Raw genomic sequence first — 24,413 nt, 5'->3', positions numbered from 1 at the left:
ATGAAATAAATGGTTGGATGTCCAAAACTAACTACAACTTAATGCAGCAAAGAACAAACTTATTTTGTTTGGACCAACACATCTACTAACTGTAGCCAAGAAATTGGCCATCCCAACTCTCCTGGGAAAGAGTTTAAACTTTGTATCCAAGGTAAAGAACTTGGTATGTGCGGCAAGACGATCTGGGCAGTGAAGGACAGGTGGGGCAAAGGTACAGGTGGTGCACTTTGTGTTAAGACTTCTACACCAGGCACTCCCCTATATTCCCAAAGAAGATCATGCGTCTGTGGTTGGTGCGTTGACTAGCGTTCCTTTGGGCTACTGCAACAGCCAGTTGTTGGGAATTCCATCTAAACAAATCCAAAGACTCCAAAAAGCACAAAATGCATCAGTGAGGATATTTTTTAAGTTGAGCAGAACTGTTCGTGTGTCATCATTTCGCCGTGATCTACATTGGTTGCTGCTAGATGATCGCATTAGATTTAAGGTAGCCTGCCTTATCTTTAAATGTGTTAATGGCATTGCCCCTCAATATTTGAGGGACCTGATTCACTCATATCAGCACACAAGACTGCCGTGCTCTAGTGATTGCCATCTTCTATCTATCCCTCTCTCAGCGTACAAGTCTCTGGGAGACAGAAGATTTTCTATTTTTGGACCAAAGTTGTGGAATTCCTTACCACTTGAATTGAGGACCCTTAAATCACTCTACCAATTCTGTAGAGCAATAAAAACGTTTCTGTTTAAATAGAGTTCCTCTAGATCTCTGGTTGTCCGGTTGCTGGGCCTAGCTAAGTTTGATCTGAATCATGTTTTGTCATCAGCGCCATTATACGGTTTGGTCCGTTCTGTGTGCGCTACAAATTCAAAATACAAAAAATACAAAAAGTATTTCAAAAATCGGTTCTGCAGGCATGGCCAAAGACCTAGAGATGAAAATAACTTTGTAGATGCCCCCCTCTTATCTGGAGAACTGCAGAGAGCAGCTGATAATGGGGTGGTACCATATATATGGTGACCGCAAAAGTGATGGGTGGAAGGTTTCGAATGAATCTGAACCACTGGCAATTGCTCTGGGCAACCTTCCACACCACCATTTTTTAGCCCGTCTGCGCCATTGCAAAAGGGGTCCAGCCATGTGCAAATCAGTCAGCTGCCGCCACCAACGGTAGCAGCCCAGCCTCAACTGCTAGGCCAGGTCCCCTCTGCACAGAAAACCAAGCAACCCCAGACATGTTTCGGCCTTTTTGGACCTCCTCAGTGAGGTGCAGCCTGGTTCCCTATGGCGCAGCGAGGTACCATACATATGCCTGAGTTGGCATCATCAGAAAACCACGTCTTCCTAGGAAACAAGCAATCAAAGGCATCTGAGGAAGATGGTTAGGTGAAATGAGCGAGGTGGGAGAAGGACATGGAGCCATAAAAAGCTCCCAGATGCACAGCTATGTTAAAGTGGTACTTGCTATGGCATCTATGGGTTCTGGAGCCAAAATGGACGCAAATTCTACTGAGGAAAAAGTTATCCGACCTGCACAAGGTTTGCATCAGCCATGCTGCAGATGTTTCTATCCTGGCCTTGGCTCTGGTTCCGTTGTGGCCCAAGCGGGCCCACATGGGCTTACATTGAAAAGACAGAGAGCGATCGGGGGACATTGAGGCCAACCGCATGTAGAGGTGGATAAAAGCCTACAAACCTGAGCCCAGCCTGTCACCGGTCTAAAGTGGCTCACAGGTGTCACCCGTGAGAACTATTGACGAAGTAGAGTCCAAGATAAGAAGTATGCTCAATTCAAAGTATAAATAATTTAAGAGAAAAACATTTTGGTGTGAAATGTCCATGGGCATAAAATAGGTGCAGTGATTAAAATTGGCAGCATTTTAACGTGTGTGGTATCAATATGGGCACTTTGAAAAATTAGTGTGAATGAGCCAAGAGGAGAGCGACCTGCCAAGGTCAGTACCTCTTAATGCATGCAGTGGGTCCTACCAGCATTTCCGGTGATGCTGCCCCAAGCCTCGGAGGTAACCTTTGGTCATTGTATGAAGACCTCCAATGGGCCAGTTCTATGCCATCCACACCCTGCAACTGTCACCATGCCTAATCAAGCCTCTAAGCTCCAACTCCAACAGGAAGACTTCTCAAACCAGGCCCGGCCTAGTATCGGACACGACCCGTCTGAAGGCTGCCAAGTCTACTCCAACCCCTTAGCCTATTGCCTCTTGGCGACATGCCAGATCCTTTCCCTTTTCTCCATCCTATTTAGAACTTCCACTAGTTGAGGCCTTTAGTTTTGTTATAACCTCCAATGTCCTTTTCTGTTTTGTTCAATCAATCTCTTTCCATGCAGTTATGATTCCCCTTTGAGGGGAGAATGCTCGGCTAGCTTTCAGAGGTGACCTCATAAGGAGATGAAGGGCCACTTCTGGGAGCTTGAACTGCTGAACCCAGAGTAGGCCGAGTAAGCAAGATGCTGCCCAGGCGGTCAGTAAACTTAGATATTCATCCATGCTGCTACAACAGGTGCTGGGCCTTGGTGACAAGGGCCATACCAAGTGGGGGGAGGGGGTGCAGGACTGCTGAGTTTTGAAGGCAGAGGGCGCAGTTGTATCATGAGAAGCAACCACTATGGCTGAGGGAGTGGAGTGAGCCTAGTGAAGAATGCAGTACAAGGTTTAAGTTTCGTCAAAACCTCCTGCAGCTCCTGACCTCACCACCAGCTCATACGGCAGGGCCTTCCTTCTGACTCTTCTTTGAAGAGATGCCCTCTTCCCTAGAGAATGGGTGCAAACCAAGCTGCAGAGGTTTGCGGGACTTTGTGCTTAGATTAAAACATCTCCCCTACTACCCTGTGAACAACAATTACAAAGACAGGCAATGAAAGAAAGAAGGGGATGGGAGAGAGGATCAAAAACACGAGGTAGATCAATAACAAACAAAATTTGGATATTGAGTAGGTGGAAACAGGTTGTCCAGCTCCAGGCCTCGAGGGCCGGATCCATGTCAGATTTTCATGATACTCCTCATTAATATTCATGAGATAAATTTGCATGCAATGATTCTAAATGTATGCACATTTCTCATCATGAATATTAATGAGGGATATCATGAAAGTCCATCAAGTTTCCGTCCCTCGAGGCCTGGAGCTGGACCACCCACTTCACCATAGTCCAGGAATCTCAGGCCAGGGCTCTCCAACTGACCATACTTTGAAGAAGTACCTTCTACCCTGGTGCTCTTCCTTTGTCACCAAAGCACCTGATTGTGGCAAGACTATGTGCTAAGGTCAAGACACAGTTGTGCCGTGGCAAGCAACCCCTAGGGCTTGGAGCAGGGAGTGCATGTGGGAAACATAGAGCTCTGGAGTTACACAGCACACAATCTGCCCCAGTGATATGTGGATCCTCAGAACAGGGGCAGTCCAAGCAATAGGGTGACATGACTTTCGAAAAAAAGTCTGTGGCTTAGCAGAGTGTTGTGGGTGTAGAGCTGAGTGGACTGAGCCTACTGCCGCACATATTGGTTACCCCACTTAGACTCAAAGAGCTGCTTGTGCAGTCCATTCAATTTCAGGTCTGCACAAGAAGCGCTGAGAGGAAAGTAATCTCCCGGAGCATATCTTTTGTTCTCCACCCTCTTGATATTGAAAGTACATTTGTGTTTATCATTATAAGCCTGCAATGGAGTCTTTAGTGCACAATTTGCAACCTGGGAGGAAAAAGGTTAATTGCGCATCATTTAGCCCAGCCCATTATTCCTGTGCCAGGAAACTGCTTACTGATGCCCTCTGTTGGACACTTAGAAGTTTACAGGCTCTGCGTAATAACCATCCCCTTTTCAGATGTCTTATTTTACTGTTTTAAGAGCCACCGCTGCAGTGTACTTTATTCTGAACTAGTGGTACCACCCAGTGTTTCACAGGACTGTAGCTGACATGCACGTGGGGGTCTGCTATAGCCTTGAGTATGTTTTATTGCGTCATAACTTCCTATTTTTGAAAAATATTAAACTCAGCAATCTTCCGAAATCACCTATTTTTATAAGACGTTCCTCAGAACCCGGAGGCATATGGGCGGGACATGGACTAACAATCAACCATAGAAACATGGAGCTCAGTTTATGGGAACCTGGGGGCATGGTTATCATAGAGGCAGCTAGCAGGTTAGTTGAAAAGATAGGTTTTTAATTTTTTCTTAAAGTTTTCAGCTAAATTGATCTTTCTAATTTCTTCTGTCAGAGAATTCCAGGCCTTCGTGGCTGCTGCATAAAAATCGCTCTGTTTAACCTGTGAGCGTGTGCATCTCGGCTCTTTGAGCTGTAGTGTGCCATTTGATTTGAGCGTTCTTCTATTGGACTTCACATGCAGGTCCCTTGAAAGATATACTGGTCCCATGCATGTGATGCACTTGTGTGTCATAACAAGTGCCTGAAGTTGTACCCTATCTTCAATGGGTAACCAATGTAAGTCTCTTCTTGCTTTGGTTACTGGTCAGATCACCTTAGCACCGTGATGGCTCTGACTGCGCGTTTCTGTATGACCTGTAGTCTTACAAACCCTGTCTTGTTGATGCCCAAAAGAAGACTGCCACAGTAATCCATTTTAGATCCAATAATCGATCAAGCTATGATTTTGCAGTCTGCTTTTGAAATAAAGGGACGGATCTGTGTAAGTAATTTTAGATGGTATGCAGATGAGGCTAGCAAGTGGCTCATTTGCGCTCGCATGTTAAGATGCTAATCCAATACAATGCCTAATGTTTTCACTTTAGTTTTAGTTTCTATATGGTGCCCTGCCAAGTGACATTTTTGTAATATTCCCCTAACTTTTTTATTCTCTTATGGGTTCCAGCAACCATGGGTTCTGTCTTTTCTTTGTTCAATGCAAGTCCGTTTTCAACCATCAATGCTTGGATGATGTCAAAAACTTCGTTCAATCTTACAGAGTCCTGCTCATGATTTCCTGACAGCGGCGTGACACATTGCATGCCATCTGCATAGTAAGTGAATTCTGCCTGATTTTTGTCTAATATCTCAAAAAGGGGGGGGCAGTACAAATATTATAGAGGGAAGGTCATAAACCAGCACCCTGGGCGACTCCAAACAGCAAGACACTCGGGGTGGGGCTTCCACAATGTCGCCGCACACACTGAGTGTTCTATTACTCAGAAAGGATTGAATCCAAGCTGATGCAGTATACGAAAATGTGGCTACCTCTCTCAACCTGCTGACCAATAGCTGATGGTCAACCAAGTCGAAGGCGGCCGATAGATCTAATAACATCAGAAGCGATGTTCCACCATTGTCCATGGTATGCAGCAAATTGGACTTAAGGTCCAATAAAAGCTTTCTCTGTATCATGGCCCTGTCTAAAACCAGATTGCTCGTGTTGTAGTACTTTATGATTATTCAGAAACTCTGAGACCTGGATATATGCAGCACGATCTAGGATCTTCAATAAGAACGGGGTGTTAGTTATGGGCTTGTAATTAAGTGTGTCAAAAGGACATAACCCAGGCTTTTTTATAAGTGGAGATATCCGTGCTGTTTTCAGGTGATCTGATACTGATAGCACAGGGACAGAACCACCCCTGTGCAGGGTGAATGGGTGGGGTTGGTCAAATCTCACTATTTCCAGTACACCCCACACTGGTATGCTGACCTTGGGCCAAAACCTCAGCCCACCAATTGTTATGGGACTGGAGCCAACCCCGAAAATACAAACACACTTTCACAAATTTATATATATATATATAGAGAGAGAGAGAGCGAGAGAGAGAGAGATTGGCTATTGCTGTTCTTGTTTTTACACACTTTGCTAATATTTCACCATTTTTATTTATAACAAATATTTGCGGCCGATAAGGAAGCAATATTTTTATAATACTCTTGGTTTGGGCAAGAAGTTACTCAACTCGGATCTGTTTTTCAATATGAACTGGTTATATCTGCATCCCCCAGCACCTCTGGCTGAGTTTGAACATTTGATCTTCAACCATGTTATCGAGGGGCAGCTGGAGGGGCCTTCATGAAGACCTGCCGCCTTGCTTCTGTCGGCTGCAGGGGCTCATCTAGAGCAAGCTATTCTTCAGCCGATCTCCAAGACTCGTTCTCGCAGGCTTGGCATAGTAGCTAGCTTAGAATCTGGACCGGAGAAAGTATGTCTGAAGTCTAGGGTTGCGATGCTGCAGGCCTTGCCTGATTGGTTGCCTCCAGTCTGCAGGGATACATAACTGGTCTGAAAAGAAAAGGGGCCAGAGTGCACTTTTGGAAGATATGAATTTTCAAAAATGACATTTGTTCGCATGATGTGGACACAATGTTACATGAGCATTTGTGTTTTATGGAAAACACCTTTTCAGTGCAGTCTTTAGCCATTGGCCTACCTGTGTTTCATGCCAAAGGCACATCTTCAGGACTTAGAAATGGAGGATACTAATTCCTCCAGTACCCGTCTAGCAGAGCAGGTGCTGTTTTCCGCAGGACTCTGTGTTGCTCGCTATTCTCAGTGTCGCCATCATTCGTTCAATCTTATCCTGAACTCGGCTGATACGTAACATCCCAAAACGCTCAACCCAGCCTCCTAACCATGAAAGGGACTCTTCTTAAACCCTCCGATAAGTCAGCCCCCTTTGAGACTCCCTTTTCCTCCCTGGATTGTGATCCTGAAGGCCCTCATAACTGCACTGTCTCTGCTGCTTTGTGGTGTTTTTTCCCATGATATCACAGTCCTATCTTAGAGCATTGATATTTTGAAAGTCTCTGCCCGCCAGTTGGTACTGACCTAAGATGGACGTCCCCGCCCAGCCTCACAGGTGTAATTCATTTCAAAGCACTCTGCATCGCCCTTAGACCCATTCAGTGCCATGGACCCAAATTCATCCATGGAAAGAGTATCCAATAGCAAGCAAAAGACATTAAGACCCAGCAAAGATGTACTTCTCGAGACGACGTGCTATGCCAGAGAGAGTGACAGGGAGTTGGCTTTATCCATCACAGCAGGCAAACTCTGGAACACTCGGCCAAAGGGAAACTGCACAGTTTAGGGTCACCTGTTCTTCAGGACAATGCTAAAGACCTGGCATCTCAATGCCTGACCAAAACACCGCCCAGCAACAGGAGGCCCCTCTGCACTCCACACTTACCAGCAACTCAGGCCGGAGTCCACAGCATATGTTCTACCTTTGAGCCTAGACAAACAACTAGGCAATGCGACTCCATCACCTGCCACCAAAATGAAATTCACGGGACAGTGAGGCTTTTTCTCCAGGGGGCCCCCCAGAATACCAGACTTGCAGCTGCACCGATGCATGTGCCGCCCAAGCACTCCCCCCTAATTGCACATGGGCCTCACTGAGTATCTTACAGTATACTGCAACAAGCGATGTGTGTAATGAAACTCTGCTCTTTAATGACTCATTTCACTCTATGCGAACCCTACCCACTTACTACTCAGCATCCTCATGCAAACAAATTACACAAACCCAGCACAGGGAATGGGCCGGAACAAGATGGAGCGGCACTACAGCAAAAATGCCTTGCCAGAGCACTGCTCCGTCCCCCAGAACTCGCCCGCTTGCAGACGACTCGGCACTGGAGCACTCCCTAGCCTTCTGAAAGCAGTCTGCTCATACACAAGAAAGCTGCTCTTCCAAGAGCTTTTCAGACGACTCAGCGCTGGAGACTGCATTCAGAAACTGCTGTAGCCTCTTAAACAGTGTTGCAGCTGCCGAACCTAGTATCTATGTCATGCAAGTTACAGACATCCCTTTATTAGGGTGAATATTGTGACCAATCAAAACAGAAGAGTCCGTAATTTGCTTAAAAGGGTCTCTTACTGAATCACTATAAGACATGTTTAACATGAAAAATTATGATGTTCCCATAATGCTCTTTACTTTATGCAAATCGCCAGGATTGGGTCTTTCAAGAGATAATGTGCTGTGCAACGTGGACAGGGGCCACGCCCCTCGGCCCGCCCCCTCCTTCCCACATCCCTGCCCCTCCTAAGAGGGGACATTTCCCCCAGTATTTTCTTTCCCTTTTCCAGCACTGCATTCAACCCAACAGAGCCACTAACACACCGTTTCTTAAATCCCCGCCCACCAGACTGCAAACAACAGAACACTTCCCTGTGCAATCAACTTACATAGCACAGCCCTAGCCAATTCATTTTAGCATCACGGGCCCAAGAGGGCAGGCGCTCAACGCCATTGAGGTGGCTGGGCTTCAGCCCCCCCAACCCTGAAATTTGAGCTCAGGGGCGGGACTTTTTGTTACTCCGAGAGGGGAGAGAAGCCTTTCCTAAAACCGTCGGCTTTAAAGTGTTACTGTGTTCGGGCAGAAACAATTATTTGCACAAACGCGGCAAAACTTTAAAGCTACTAGTTTCAGGAAAGAGTTCCATCACTGCACTGCCTTACAACAAAGGAATGCACAAATCAGCCCCCTCCCCACGGATGCAAGCAAACATATAACACAACGTTATGGGTTCTTTCCCGTCTGAAGGGAGAGGGCTGATGTGCACACTTGCTTTTTGTTAGGCAGAGAGGGGAGGGAAGCCTTTTCTAAACCTAGCAGTGTGAAAGGGTGCTGCATGTTAGCTCATTATGTATGTATGCGTGTGTGCAAGGAGTGTGTATGTAATGTATGTATGTAAGAATGAGTGTTTGATGTATGAGGGGCTGGGTGTGAATGTAAATGAGCCAGTGGATAGTCAATGGGGTGTTTAAACGAGTGAGTGGATGTGTAATTGTGTGTGTGTATGCATGTGTTCGCTTATATGTAATGCTGGACTGCGGAGCTGATTCTTGCGGGTAGCGGGTGGGAGGTGGGGAGGTCTGGTGGTTGGTAGGAGAGGGACGGGTGGGGAAAGGGGGATAGAATATATGGGCTCGCGCCAGACAACCCTTGGGGTAGAACAGAGGGGGTGGACCCTCTCAGTTTGCCCCACCCCGTTTCTAAAGTAGCCCCACCCATCCCCCAAAATGTAGGTTTCCTTGACCTTCTGCAAGAGGGTTTCCTTTCTGGACACAAAGACCACACAATGCTCTTGACATAAAACATCGAGAAATTCCCCTGCGCACACGGCTCAAGTTACTTCCGGTCTGCAGCCATTAACACAAGAGCAAAGCAACCGTGCACGTCCCTCTCCTCACTACCCGATCCACACACTCTTTCAGAAGTGCCCGAGAGTGTGAAGAGCATGCAAACAGTAGTGGAGTGTCGTCTGAATGCCAAGAACATAGCGTAACATTGCTGCTCTGGTAAAGTCGCATTGAGAGTCAGGTTGGATTTCTCCATAAGAATGCTGATGGAGGAGGACAGCATCAGCACCCTGGACAGCGACTTTACTTGGCTTCTCTAGCAGGAGGCTCAGGACCTTAATGTTGCAGACTACCTTTGTAGCACATGTTGTTAATGGACGGGTCACTCTGTTGCTATGTTAACTAGCTTTACTGCTGCACGTTCTAATATGTTTACTTACACCAAATAAGGACATGGAAGTTGTTTTTCAAGCTTCTGGGGCTACAGTGTTACCTGTATCTGGGGTCAAACCACCTCCTCTTGAAAAGCATCTGTCTTTCTGTTTGGACTTCGGGAAGTTTAGGGTGGCTGGTGCTTACAGTTGCTTGGAGAGTGCCTTGGCCGGAGTTTACACCCTCTGCCTTACCTCCTGTAATGGTCAGGCGTGAACCCCCCTGCCTGACTGTCATACCAGGTCATCATGCTGCCCCCCGTGGCCTCCGGCCGCTGTTACCTCCCTGTATCTCTCTCCCTCGCCCCGCCCCCAAACCCTTCCTTTTCTATCCCTGCCCATAGACCTGGCTCTCATTAACCCTGCGTCTCCTCTGCTTATGTCGCCCCTTTTAGGATGGTGGAATACTCTTTGGACCTCCAGAACATCAACTTGTCAGCGATCCGAACCGTGCGAGTCCTGCGTCCCCTCAAGGCGATCAACAGGGTGCCCAGTAAGTACTCTTTTCTCCCTTCTGGCTGAGGGCTACTGCCTGCTCTTGCATAGCACCCCTTAACTCCTGGGAGCCTAATTCACAGAAGTGTTTTATAATGGCAAAACCTCATTGCGAAATGATCTGTGAATAAGTGCCTAGATATCCAAAAGCTGAATTCCGGGAGTCAATATGCAGCGGGTTTGTCGTCGATGCCTCTGTTCCTGTGAAGTGTGCTCAGGGAAGAGTCCATGGACAACAGCTGTAACTGTGTCCAATAGAACACGCATCTCCTGTGACTCTTAGCTGACACCCAGTCGAGCAGATGTACATGTGTTTGTCATGAGCCTGCTGCACGCTAACCCCAGTGACCAGAACAAAGCAGCCCAAACTGAAAGGACCTCTCACGTGCTCAAGCTTACAGCTGCTTTAATTATTTTCTGTTGCTAATATCCCCTCTCATACAAAACAGCCAACATTGCCTGACTCAGAGGTTGTACGTTGAGCACAGGGCTCCCCTTGCCTGCCTGCCCTTCCTCTCGCCATGCGAGAGCTGCACTGGTTTCACAGGGATCAAGGATCGAAGATTGCTCTAGAAGAGAGGTCTTCAACCTGAGGCTGTCGAGATGTTTTGAACTACAACTCCCATGATGCTTCGCCATTGACTATGCTTGCTAGAGCTTATGGGAGTGAGCCAAAGGTTGCAGACCGTTAGAAAACGTGATATTGCAGAAGGCTGCCTGGATAAGGCTGGACCCCTCCTCTCTGCTCTTTATTGCCCCACCTCTCCTCGTCGTTTTTGGAGGTCCCCCACCCGCTTGCAGCTGTGTGGCTCAGAACCCCTTCCCCTCGCATTCTCCCCGGCATTCGCCTGCGCCATCTAATTACCTTCAGGATGTCGCTCCGTTGGTGGTCGCGGTCTGTGCCGTGCGTGACTGAAGCATGACGCACTGTGCGTCAGCCTATGTGTGACGCTTTCTTGTGCGTTGCACTTAGGCCTGCGGTCTGTAGACCACAATCATTTGAGAGCCCCTGTAGGACATTATGACTCTTGTCCAGTTTCCAGTCTATGAGCACTCACAGAGTACCTTTAGGCAGGACCGGTGCTAGGATTTGTAAGACCCTGTGCGGCAAAAGATGCGTGGGCCCCCTAATGTGTATATGTACTGATAGACCTAAAGTGCCCATCTTTTATACTGGAGGGCTTCAGGAAAGTTACAACATCAGAAACTCTCAGGAAGAAGTCAAGAAACAAGGATGGCTCCGGGGCAATGTCTCGGAAGGAAGGCAAAGCAGGGCAACACATGTTTCAATCCCGGTCCTGTGCTTAGAGTCTATACTCTATATAATGAATAGGTGATGTGCAGTATCTGAATAGTCACTATGTCTATTACACATGAAGACAAAGGCCTCAATTCATGGAAATATGTGCGTGTAAAACTGGGATTTGCGTGCCATTCTGCCGGCAAATCCCTGTTTGATAAACGGGGATTTGCAGACAGAATGGCACGCAAATGCGTTTTACAGGCAAATAATTCCATCAATTGGGACAAATCACTGTGTATTTAAGCTCGGTTGTGTTTCTTTCATAGTGTGCACTATAAAAAAAAGATTAACTTTTAAAGCCTCCCTCTTTTGGCAGACAATGCACAGTGCGGTACAAGGAGTTGCCCAGGATCACACATTTAGTTAAGCAGTGAAGCTAGGTTTTTTTTAACCCTGTCTGTTATTTTGGCTCTTGACCACTTCTTCTCAGCTCTGGTTGGTGCATGCATATGCATTCATGTGTGGCTTTTACAGAACACTGCATGCCAGTAGAACACGTCATGCGAGCAGTAAGATCACTACACTGGCTACCAGTCAAGAAAGGGAACTTTTTCAAAACACTCTGCATTCTCCACAGAACAATCCACGTACAAGGAGCAGAATTCCTGCAAGTAGAAAATCTCCATATACAGAACAAACAGAACCCTCCGGTGTAGCAATTACATATGCTTCAAACCCCAACATTATTTGCAAATGAATATGGTGGATCAGCATTTTCAAGCAAGTCATGAAACTCTGGAACTATCTCCCCAAGAAAATATGCACAATAGAGGAACTCCTGACCTTCCTTTAGGAAAGCAGTAAAACATGGCTGTTTAATATGCCAACCTACACTCAAATGCCAGAAACCATTGTCAAAGGGAGACCAAACATGGCTGACCATGACACACTGGATTTCAGTTACCGAACAAGCTACGTGTGCGACTGCGACTTAGCCCGATGCATGAAGATTACACTCTTTCACCTGCACACCCAGAGTAAAACCCTCCATACATATCACACACAAACCAACTATGCCATACACACACCCGTAACACCCACACCCACTGACACAAAACAGCAGCACTCCACACCTCTCCAATAACTCAAACAATATCAACACATGAAATGCATCTTTACGTCATGAGCACACAAGGTCTCCCATATGGACACAAATGCTTGGCATGTCCAACAAGCCAGAAGACCTAGAAGCTAAGCCACATGCAGTGACCGGTTTCTCCAAACTGAAACTACCAACACAATGCAAAAGCACTTGTGCACTCTCCCTCTCCCTCTCCTTTCACTAGCAAGCCCACCCCTCTGTTATTTTCAGATCCACCAGGGCACCTGGAGGCCATGCCAAATGCAGCAGTGTGTGGCATAAATCCCACTAACATAACTTTATCAATTTGACTTGAAAAGCACAGACATTGGGTGCTTAAATAGGCAAATGCATACATCCTCATGGAAGCACATAAATAAAGAGTATGATTGAGGGGGTGAAGTTAGGAAGAAAGGCCCCACTGAGAAAAGGAGCAAACCCAGATATCCAGGGACCCTTTACAGACTGCCCGTGCCTAAGGCCTGGGTATCCTTTCCTCAGTCCATCAGCAGTCCTGTACCAACGCCAGGTGGTGTGTGGCGGCTCTGATCCCTTGGCATGTTTGCAGTGTGCACTGTCCGGGCCAGGTTTGTGTTGGCTCTAGATATAGGACCATTTGTCTGTGCACTGATCTTTAAACCATGCCTGCATTAGTAAGTCTGTGATCCAATATGGAATCTTCTAGAACAAGAGCTGAAATCCCCACCTGCCCCCGTCTCCAACCCATTGGCATACATGATTAGAATGCACACCTAGATCGTGCACTAGATAAATGAAGATAGGGATGGTGATGCGCTGTACACCATTACAGTAATACAAAGCAGTGGTATATATATTATTTAATCAGAACATGAACAGCCGACACGTGTTTCGACACACAGTTCGTCTTCAAGGCTGAGTGATGAAAATACAATTCAATTGTACATTTCAAAACAAGTGATCACGTAAAGAGCAAAGCGTGAGTCATATCAGCAAAGATATTAATATACCAATACACAAAAAAATGAAAATGAAAATTAAAGAAGCACCGCATACCACACGTCAGGTAGAGAATGGAGGGCAGGTGGTTGCAGTGACAACAGAAAAACTTCCAGTCTCTTTCTTCTTTAGGGTTCTCCAGATCTATACTTTCCTGGTTTCATTCCTAGTTATCCAACCATATTTACTCGGCCTCATGGGATGGAACTTGCTCCGATGCCTCTCCTCGCTCCCATGGCTTCTGACAGAGTTCTGTTCTTGGTCCTTTTCTTTTCTCTCTCTCAGTGGAGCAACTTTGCTGAAAATGTTGGGGGGGACATGACCCCTGAAGAAAAGGTGCCCCAGCCAAATGAATAGGGACAAAATGGTGTGCAATGAAAGTTGGGGAGGACAAACACCCCCGTCCCCCCTAAAATTACGCCCATGCTCTCTCTACACTTCTCCTCTTGCTACTATTATTTCTTCCTTTGGGTTATCTCATCACTTCTATGCTGATGATACACAACTCTTTGTCATTTTCTTCTTTCACACCTACTATTCATACAAATCTTTCTCCCTGTCTCAACGCTGTTAAAACGTGGGTGTCTGATCACTTTCTTGTTCTTAATGCTTCAAAAACTGAAGTTCTTTTCTTGCCAGCTTGTGCTATTCCTCCCCCTTCCCCTCCTTCTTTTGTCCTGTTTCCACCCTCTCTCCTCCCTATCTCTCTGGCATATCTGTTATCCACCATATTTGTATTGTCTCTCGCTCCTGTTGATTTCCTCTTTTCCACATCCGTAAAGTCAGGGCCTTTCTTACTTTTAGCGCTACTAAACTTCTGATATCAGCACTCATCTTCTCACGTGTATTTAAACTGCTCTGCTTTTTTAAGTTTAATTTTAGTGATTTTTTTAAATTTTTTTATTTTATTGATTTTTATTGTTCAAGATACAAATAATGATACATGTGTTAGCACGTTACAGACTATGAGTGGAACAGGTAATCATAAAGGATGGACAGAGTTAGCCATCTTAACAAGGAAGAATATGATCTTTATCCAAGACATACATTAAACGCATTAACTGGTTGTAGAATTGAACAAGAGTAGAATAGAAATTGGAGGTAGTGCTAATTAAACTTGGATTATTATTAAACATATCTGTAAAGAGTAACTGATATGGAGATAAGAATAGAAATATGGGGAGGCAAACAGGGAGACAAACAGGAGACATACCAGAAACCGATGGGAGCAGGGTGCAGGGGGGGAGGGGGAAAAGGGGGAAGATGGGTATAATAAATTATTTCATAAAACTGATCTTTCCATTTCTGTAATAATATAAAAAAGGCATTTGAATATAAATATAGTCATCAGGTTAGTAAAGTAAACATGTGAATATATGTTCAGGAGCCATGAGCAGTTGCATTGAAACAGTAAAGATAACAGGTGAAATAGTACCATTTAGCATTATATTTAGGAATTGTGTTTTGATTATTAGCCATGCACATTTCCAATTTATGAGTTTGACATATAGCATTCCACCATGCTCTAGTAGAGAGCGATCAAAAGTCTTTCCAGTTATCTGTAATACATTGTACGGCTATGCAGATAAATGGATCGTATAATCTGGCAGAGTCAGGTGGAATATATGTTGTAATGGCCAGACTACCTAAAAATATACTTACAGAAGAAAACGGAACATCCACAGAGAAGATACGCTTAATGAACTTCCAAATATCATACCAGAATTTGACAATATATGAACATTCAAAAACATATGCATATATGTAGCGGGAGATAAGCCACAAGACCAACATTAAGCATCGTAATTCGGGTTAGCCTTAGCTAATTTAGCCGGAGTAATGAATGATCTATGATACTGCTCTGCTTTACTCTTTGGTCTTCCCTTTTCCCGTCCAGTTCCTTTAAAATCTGTTTTTTATTCTTCTATTCGTCTTTTGTACTTGCGATTCCATTTCTACTTCTTTATCCTCACTTGGATGGTTACCTTCCTACTCTCGACTTAAATGTAACTTTCTTCGTATTGTATGTAAGTCTCTTTATGGCCTAGCACCTATCTATCTTACATCCCGTGTGTCTTGTCAAGTCCCTTTCTGTGTCCTTCGTTCTCAGTCCTACTTTCTATTATCTGTACCTCATCCCCCCTGTGCGCAATCGCGCTTTAGCTGCCTTTCCTTGCCTGCTCCTCTATATTGCAATGCTCTCCCCTTTTCTCTTTGATCTATTGACTCTAATTCTGTTTTTCGTGCTGCTCTGAAATGTTTTCTTCTTCAACCTTAACTGGGAACTCCAATTAATGCTGGTACCCAATTCTTTTATCCATTATGTATTGTATCGCTATGTATCATAAACAGTGTACCGTAAATTGCCATATGTACAGCGCCTTGACGTAAGGTGCTATATAAATACAAATATAAATGCAAATCTCCCTCCTTCTTGTGTGTGTCTCCTTTGCTATCTCCCTCCTCCTTGTGTGTGTACCTCCTTCGCCATCTTCCTCCTCCTTGTGTTTGTTTGTGTGTGTCTCCTTCGCTATCTCCCTCCTCCTTGTGTGTGTGTCTCCTTCGCTATCTTCCTCCTCCTTGTGTGTGTGTGTCTCTCCTTCACTATCTCCCTCCTCCTTGTGTTTGTTTGTGTGTGTCTCCTTCGCTATCTCCCTCCTCCTTGTGTGTGTGAGTCTCTCCTTTGCTATCTCACTCCTCCTTATGTGTGTCTGTGTGTCTCCTTCAGTATCTCCCTCCTCCTTGTGTTGCACTTCTCCTGTTCCACCTGCCCCCTTCTCTAGCGTGGTCCCTCGTCCCTTTCCACCTTTTCAGGGCCATTGGTAATTGGTGGTGCATCTTGTCCTTGGCAAACCCGGCAAGACCTTCCACATTGACCCCCTTTAAGGGGAACCCCGGCATCTAGCGCCTGGCAGGCAGTATGACCTAACAGACAAAGAGAAACGCCAGCTCTTTGGAATTCCATCAGTAAATCAATCAAATCAGCTTTATTTCGACATATATGTCATCAAAGAAAGACACAATTCAAAGCAGCATACATTTTTTTTAAAAAACATAGACTAATGAAATAACATGGGTTTTTTAGCTGAACTTACGATTATCTATTCTTTGGTGAGCCGGTATCTGATTTTGAATAAGTCGAGCAGTGTAATACACGATTTGACGTGTGAAATAACAGGAAGCGTTATCCGCAGAGTGGGCCGATAACGGAGCCACGCGCCGTAATTGCGTCGCATATGAATGCTGGCGCATTATTAGTAGTCATCGGCCGCGCGCTAGCGTAAGTATGAATATAGTGACTAAGGTTCCGCTCGATAGAAATGACGTGGGCAGGAGCCAGGCAACAGACCAGGTGAGTTTGTGCGCCTGGCGCTGGACTCCTCTGTCTGACCCAGGTGGCCGTTTTCCTGTTAGGGTGATCAGGGTCGGACTGGGACAAGAAATAGGCCCGGACACCCAAAAAAAGTGGCCCACCCCTCGCTTCAAAAAAGTGGCCCACCCTGCGCCTCAAAAAAAGTGGCCCACCCCACGCCTCAAAAAAAGTGACCCACCGCGTGCCTCAAAAAAAGTAGCCCTCAAACCATCATCCGTGAATCGCCTACCACGCTTCTCACTGCGCAAAAACAGATGTTTCTACAGTATCAGTGCCATTAATGAAACACAACCTTTCACCCCTTGACAAAACGGGAAGTGGCATCAAAAGCAGACTAATATGGTTATGATTTCACTAATATGATATGCATTTCATACAAGAATGGATCACTATATGTATCTGTGTGTTTAGAGCCATATTGTCAAATTACTGTGAATGCAAGCAGACGTCCAAGGCCAAATGATAATATGTTATTGTATAGCACTTACGCTTAAGCTCTTTTTTATAGAACAAATATGCATACAATATCACCCAACCTGTCTTGGTACCCATTTATCGACCTCAGAAGAATGAAAGGCTGAGATGGCCTTGCTGGGATTCGAACCTGCAAATCACACACACATCACAGCAGCGAACACTCAACCCACTAAGCTATTATATTGGCTATAGTAAAATGAGCATCTGCAGGTTTGGTGCAAATGTGGCCGCATTTCAAGCATGTGTGCCATGCATCTACTTTTCAGGCTCTGCCCACGGTAGTGCTTGTGTGATGAGGGCCTCAGCAAATACAAGTGCATGACACAAGGCAATGGCGCCTGACCATTGAGGGTAGTTTCTAAGATCCCAAAATGCAGTCTCTAGTAAATCACGTCCATGACAAGCTGCCAGCCAATCCCCCAGGACCTCGAGCACCTGATGGTAGGCTGATGTTAGCTGGATGTCAAAGCCAGCCTGAAAACAACAACGTCACGTCAGTAAAACACTGTCAGTAAAGGCCCTGTTTCTGGAACACCACCACCAAGGCATGGTGCTTCAGGCAGTCCCGGCCGTTTCCTCTGCTTATTAGGAAGTGGGGGCCCGAGAAACATGTGAATGAAAGAAGGGACATGCATAGCGCAGCCCTGTTAACTGAATCGCCTCAAGGCGCTTCCTGGCCACACGCCCACAGGGATTCTGGGAAATCGACAGACCAAAGGAGGTCAAAATTGTAATGCAAAGATCCCTGTTAAGCAGGCTAGATTCTGCACGGACAAAGCAAAAGTAGGATTCTAACAACAAAATGTCAAAAGAGAAAAGTCAATTAGCTTTGAAGAAGGAAGGATGACTGCTTTGTGGGATGGAAAGTACATCACACCCCTCTGAGATTTGTTTTAGCGAGTAGGCCCTCTTTAAATGCCATGTATGCGTACAGGTTCGAGATATCATTGATATGACCAAATTAAAAGACTAATTGGAGCATTGTTCACTATTAGTTGCATTTCCATTTTTAAGTTGGTGACATAAAATGGAGGCTCGTATGCAGGCATAACGTTGCCCACAACTACCTCATGCAAATAAAAGGTATCAAAGGACGTGGGAATCATATTGAAACCACAACACAGTGTGGCTAGTGAAATGTGCGTTCGCCTCCAGCTATACAAGGTTGACAGCAGTTCGGATAAAAATTGCACTCAATGTGAAAAGGCGAAACACAAGGTGAGAAATGGAAAATGCTGGCTGTGCTTGGATAAATGATAATAATGCATGCGCCAATAGTCATTAAATAAAGTGCATAGACTGAGAACAGCCAACCTTGAGCTGTTTATGTGGCACTCCCCAAATGCCACAACACATCACAACACACCACCATGTTGCGCCCTCACTCCCCCATTCCCGACATGGCACCGTGGCATCCATTCATGTAACAATTGTGTATAGGCGCGTTACAAATGCCGCATTCGCTCAGATTTTAGTCCATGGCCTACAGTCATCTCTGCAGCAGGACGCTACCCCGCCACGCTATCTTAAAGCACTTTGCCCACGGTTTTCTGAATTTCTGTGTGTTATGGCAAACTCTACGGGGTTCCATTATCTGCCCTTTAAACTACCAACAGAACTGGCTCTCCTTCGGCGAGTTCATGGTATTATTCACTTCCAAAGGGGGAAAGTCTGGGGGGTCTGACTCTCGGGTCTGCCGTAGCTCGCACCCCTGATGCTGGGACTGTACACCGATTTGAGCAGCGGGCGCAAGGCCCACTGAGATACCTTGCATGCTGCTGAGTCACAGATTGGCCGACAGGTGATGATATGATGGGCCCTACGAGGATAGTACTAGTACTAGTCCTTACCTCAGTGGCTGGCTGGCTGTTGGGCTGCTGTCTGTGGGCCGTGGCCTGTGGCAGTGGCACTGGGCACTGTCTGCTGGCCGCCTCGCCTGCTGCCTGGTGGTCCGCCTGTGTGTGGGCACTGGGCACTGGACTGTCGGCCTCCAAGTTGTCTGGTGAGGTCCAGCTCCGTGGTGCCTGGTGGTGGTGGCTCTCTCTCTGTCTCTCTGCCAGAGCGCTGCCTGCTGCGCTGTGTCGGTGTGACTGCGGCGTGCCCAAATAAATCAGGGCCAACCCAGGGTGGGTCAGAGAGGCAAGCGAGGCCCAAGGCAATTAGAAATAGCAGCATTGGCGGCACTATGGGTGGGCAGGGCAGCCTGCCCAGCCGAATTTTCATTGGCTTTTCTGTGGCACCAGCGGCCCCGGGCCCCAGCCCAGCCCCCAGGCACAAGTTGAAGACAGTTGCTTTCAACTTTGCAAAGAAGTGTTACTTACTTCCTGCAAAGTTGAAGCAAGTGTCTGTGAAATGTGTCACTGTTCTGGCAGTACCAGCCCCAGGCAGGCCCCCAGCTCAGCCCTCAGCCCTGCAGGCAGGCTGCACCCCCAGGGTCAGGACTCGGAGGGAGGCAGGTGTTACAATAGCTTTATTGTGTGTTTGCAATTGCTTCAGCCTGCCTCCCTCCCACAGATCAAAGAAACGTTCTGGCCTGGCCATTGCAGGCCCGAGCGGAGCGCGAGCCGGCGAGCACAAACGGCACCGGCCCCCTTCAGTGGCGGCACGGGTGCCGGCCCTGTGGCCCACGACGCCGTGAATGAATTATGCATGCATTTGCATCTGCATGCATCATAAATTATGATGCATGCATGATGCAGATGCAATCATCAAAGCAAGGTAACATCTAGTGTGTTACGTTGCTATGATGATTCTGAAGACGGCAGACAGTGCCGCTGCCGTGCGGCACCAGCGCCTCCCCCCCTGGCTCCCTGCCCTGCTGCACAGCACAGCCCAGCCCAGCAGCCCAAACCCCCCTCCCCATCTGACTTCCCGGCCATGGGCAGCCTCCTGCTCTGAGCCCCTGGAGCTACAGACAGTCGCGAGATGCTGCTCTGCGGTGCTCGGCGCACACACACACACTAGGCCGGGGCCGCCGGGCCTGCCAATAAAAAAATGACAAAAAAAAAACGGCCCAGAAGTGGCTGCTGGAAAACCGGCCCCAGGGGACCCTAAAGTCCTTCGGCCACGGGCCGAAAGACCGAAAGGGCCAGTCCGAGCCTGAGGGTGATCACACGTGGTCAGGTATCGAGCACACGTGCACACACCTGTCTCCCCGCTCTTTGCACGCTTTGCCATTTCCATAAGCTTAGGCAGCAGGATCTTTCTATGAAATCCGCTTCTGCAGATACTTTATTCTCATGCGCCATTTATTTGCCAAATATTTCTGCTGAGCGAGCATCCCTGATGCCATCATTTATTAAACATGCTGTCGGGTGTGCCCGCCTTATGCATGTATGTGCGGAGCATATGACCAGGACACGAGAGAGTGTTTCTTTCAAGAGAGGGCAAAAGGGGCACATTTCGGATGCACCCGACTTCCAATTGCAGGTGAATGTGCCACGGGTTAATATCCCTCCTCTGAGTTAAACAGAAGGGGTCGCTGTTGCGGTTCTCTTATATAATCTGTAATGTGCCTTTTATCTGCAAACAAGGCTACTATTACGGATATTGGGATGCAATAACCTCCGGTTACTATGGAAACTAGAAAGAGACAACTGACCACGGAAGAAAACTCTTGTCTGGTGACCTCAAGATGTGAAGCTGCATCAGTGGGAGCCAATCGGCGAGGAGTATAGAGCTGATGAAAGGAAGTCTAGGAGCTGGTAGGCAAGTCATGAGCGAGATCTCACCGAGAATACTATATCTAGGTTTGGAAATGCTTCTCAAGTGGGGTGCCATTACGAGACCGGCTCAGAAGGGGAAGACTACTTTACACCGCGCACAAGCGCATCAAGCTTCAAAACGTGTACACACCGAAGGACAGCAACCAAATACCCGGGGAGATCTGCTCTATTCAAACTCCTAGAGGGTAATAAGGGTCAGACTTTTAAACCCCGCGTGGGAAAGGATTTGCTTGCTAAACCCTTCCAGAGGAAACAAGGAAGCAAGCATGTAGACCATGGATGGCAATGACAAAAGGAGCACGGGATCGGATCTTTAGCCGGAGCCTACAATGATTCCTTATGGGAATTCAGGACTAACATACACACCCTTAGCACTAAAGGGTGAAGGGGAGTGATCCCAAAAGATGCATTACCTGCGACATAAATCAAACAGTTAAGATGTAATGAGTGAAACATGTAGAGGGTTAAAGGAGTGTCCACAAATGAGGAGGACCTGTTGTATAAACTCAAGAAGTGGGGAAGTAATAATTTAAACTTGTAGAGTGTTAAGGGGAGTGACCCCAAAAGATGCAGTATGAAAGAACTACCCGGAGATGTGAGTAGTTGCCAAGAGGGTTCTTTATTACAGGCATGCGGGGACAGCATCCATAACCTCCGCTCTCCAGCAACCGTCTCACACTCGATCTCCCGAGCCTTCCAAGTTCCATGAGAGAAGGCTCGAAGATGAAATGTAACACATCTCCCCATTTATACAATATCCACATTGAAAAACCTTTTAAACACAAGAGCAATGTAGGGTTGGGAACTTGGAAATTTGAGGAAAGAGTTTCTAAACATTCATTATTAGTGAGCATATGGACCGATTAGAAATGAAATACAGCCTAAAGGAATGATAAAGAGTTTTCTGACTGTTGTAACAATTTACATAATTGGATCATTCACACACAAAATTCTCCAGCCATTTGGGTATTCGTCTCAATCCCTTCGAAGATAGAATTTGTGTTCACTGACACCCTGTTCCGACGGTCCTCACATTGTTCCAACTTACACATTGACTACACCTGCCCTCCTTCCACTATTACCACACCATTCCTTATTGCAGAAATTAGTTTTGAACCAATACATTTACTCTCTATGCATTGTGGGTGAACCTTGGATTCTGTATCAAAACTCAATCACCCACTTTCCAATCTTGTTCCTTCACTCCTTTTTTCCCATCAAACGTTTAGTTGGCATTCTTTTGACTCTTTTTAATGAAATCCATAATAACCTTCCTATCCACATCCACCGAACTTGCCACTCCTAATCACCCCGGGCAAAATTTGGTACCTGGCTATCTCCCTTTTAATGAAACAAAGGGCCTCATTACGACCCAGGCGGTAAGTTACCGCCTGGGCCGTGACTTTACCACCATGGCGTAAACTACGTTTACGCCATGGTGGTTGGCGGACTTACCGCCCCATTCCGAGTTTGGAGGAGCGGTAAGTCCCCAATCTCCATTTACCCTTCCCCATTCCCATTTTTGCCCCATAGGGCATAATGGGAGTGGGGTAGGCGTTAATTACGCCACCGTAAATTACGGTGGCGTAATTAACTCCATGGTCCCTTAGCGCCATGGATTTTAACACCTGCTAAAAGCAGGTGTTAAATCCGCCATGGCGCTAAGGGACCTCGTACTCAGGCGGTAAGGGTCGGCGCTGTTTACGCCGCCGTAAAACCCTTACCGCCTGAGTCGTAATGAGGCCCAAACAGTGATATCTTTGTCCCGGAATGTGGTGTGGTGAGATAACCCCACATAATGTGGTTTAAGACCTCCTTCCATGGTTACCCTGTTATCAAACTACCTGAATACCACCCTTGATAAATCTGTTAGCTCTTTCTTCCATTCCATTTGCCCTTGGGTGATATAATGCTGTGCGGGTATGCTTAATGGCATAACTATTTTTAAACTTTTTAATGAAATCTGAGCAAAATTGTACTCCATCGTCAGTGACAATATCTGTAGGAAAACCTTCCCTCAAAAAAAATCTTTTCTAGGAATGCTACCAGTTCTCTTGCTGTCACTTCTCTAACTCCACTCCACTCCACTCCACTCATTTGGTGTAAAAATCCACTAGGACAAACAAAAACTTCAATCCTTCTCCTGATCCATGTACAGGACCCATTATGTCAATCACCACATTCTTGCAAGGCTGATCAGGCGCAAAGTTGGATGCAAGCATGGTTTCACGTATGACCTTTCACTTAAGCAACAAGGTGTACACTTTCTGACATATCTTTCTGGTAAACTGTCCTTTTCAGGCAACCAAAAACCCTGTCTTTGCCTCCTTTTAGTGCCACTCACCCCTAAATGTCCCTCATGGGCTATTTCAACTATTTGAGCCCTCAGTTTCTCCGGGGGAACAATACATAATCCTCTTCTGAGTCTACCATCAATGACACTTAATTTATTTTTTACCACCAAACTTCAAAAACATTTTTCTAACATTTCTTTATTGGGCCAACCCGAAACTGTCCACTCTTATGATTTTCATGTCCTCATCAAGATTTTCACAATTCTCACATGACCTATTTCTACATTAGCAACAAGGATTTCCTCCCTTCCTTCTTTGTACTCTTCTTCATCTGTTGCTATTGGCATCCGTGGCAAACAATCAGCAATCACATTTAGTTCCCCTGGCAGGTAGCAAACCTTGAAATCATAACCTTGCAACGCTAGATACCATCTGCATATTCTTGGTGATCCTACACCCCAGTTTCCACATTCAAACATTTGAGCTAAAGGCTTGTGATCTGATACAACTATAAATTCTGAGCTACTGCCTCCCCTGTGGAACGTCCCCACCATGATACAGGTCTGCAGTATTCTCCGGGAGCCGGATGAGGGTGGACCGGTCTGGAGAGACCCAAGGCTGCGGTTGGATAACGAAAGTTACAAGAGGGACCGAGGAGCCATGCAGCCTGAGACGGTATGAGAGTCTGTATACCCCAAGGTCGGGTGAGAGAATGAAAGGTCCAAGAGGGGTAAGATGCAGAGGAGGGCCAGTCCACCTTCGGGGTGGAGACAGGAGACATTGCAGGCAGATGGCGTGGAGAGGTAGAGGGCGCGGAAGCACGCAGAAAGCTTTTCCCTACCACCAGGCCCGGAGCTCAAGAAGCTTAGCCCCGCCATACCAAGAAGTGACGAGACTGCAAAAGAGGTGGTGGACCGGAGCCTGCTGGGAACAACCGAACCCTGAGCAAGGACGTGGAGGATTGAAGAGAAGAAACCAAGTTTCTGCCTCCTCCGAGGAATGTCCCCACCCCTATGCAGGTGCACGGTACGCTCAGTAAACTGGGAGAAAGGGGGTGAGTCGTGAGAGCTCCCAGGCCAAGGTGCGAGAACGAAAGGTATAAAAGTGACTGAGGTGTCATGCAGACCGAGACAGAACGAAACCCTGTATACCCCAATCCGGGGTGAGACAACAAAAGTACCAAGGGGGACCGAACCACCATGTGGCCATGGTTG

General features: G+C 46.6%; 1 protein-coding gene across 3 annotated transcripts in view; it reads left to right on the top strand.

Moving 5' to 3' along the window:
- The window catches only part of CACNA1I (calcium voltage-gated channel subunit alpha1 I), a 1,993,092-nt gene that overhangs the window by 1,164,133 nt on the left and 804,546 nt on the right, over positions 1-24,413 (top strand). For all 3 annotated transcript variants that reach the window (XM_069652938.1, XM_069652937.1, XM_069652936.1), the window contains exon 5: positions 9,869-9,966. In XM_069652938.1, coding sequence (XP_069509039.1) covers positions 9,869-9,966 — 98 coding nt within the window. The remainder of the gene's footprint in view (positions 1-9,868; positions 9,967-24,413) is intronic.

This window comes from Ambystoma mexicanum, chromosome 3q (genome assembly GCF_040938575.1).
Source record: "Ambystoma mexicanum isolate Mex_15411 chromosome 3q, UKY_AmexF1_1, whole genome shotgun sequence".
NCBI lineage: Eukaryota > Metazoa > Chordata > Amphibia > Caudata > Ambystomatidae > Ambystoma > Ambystoma mexicanum.
Note: the sequence above shows the minus strand (reverse complement) of the source record. Positions and strands in the feature narration are given on the sequence as shown.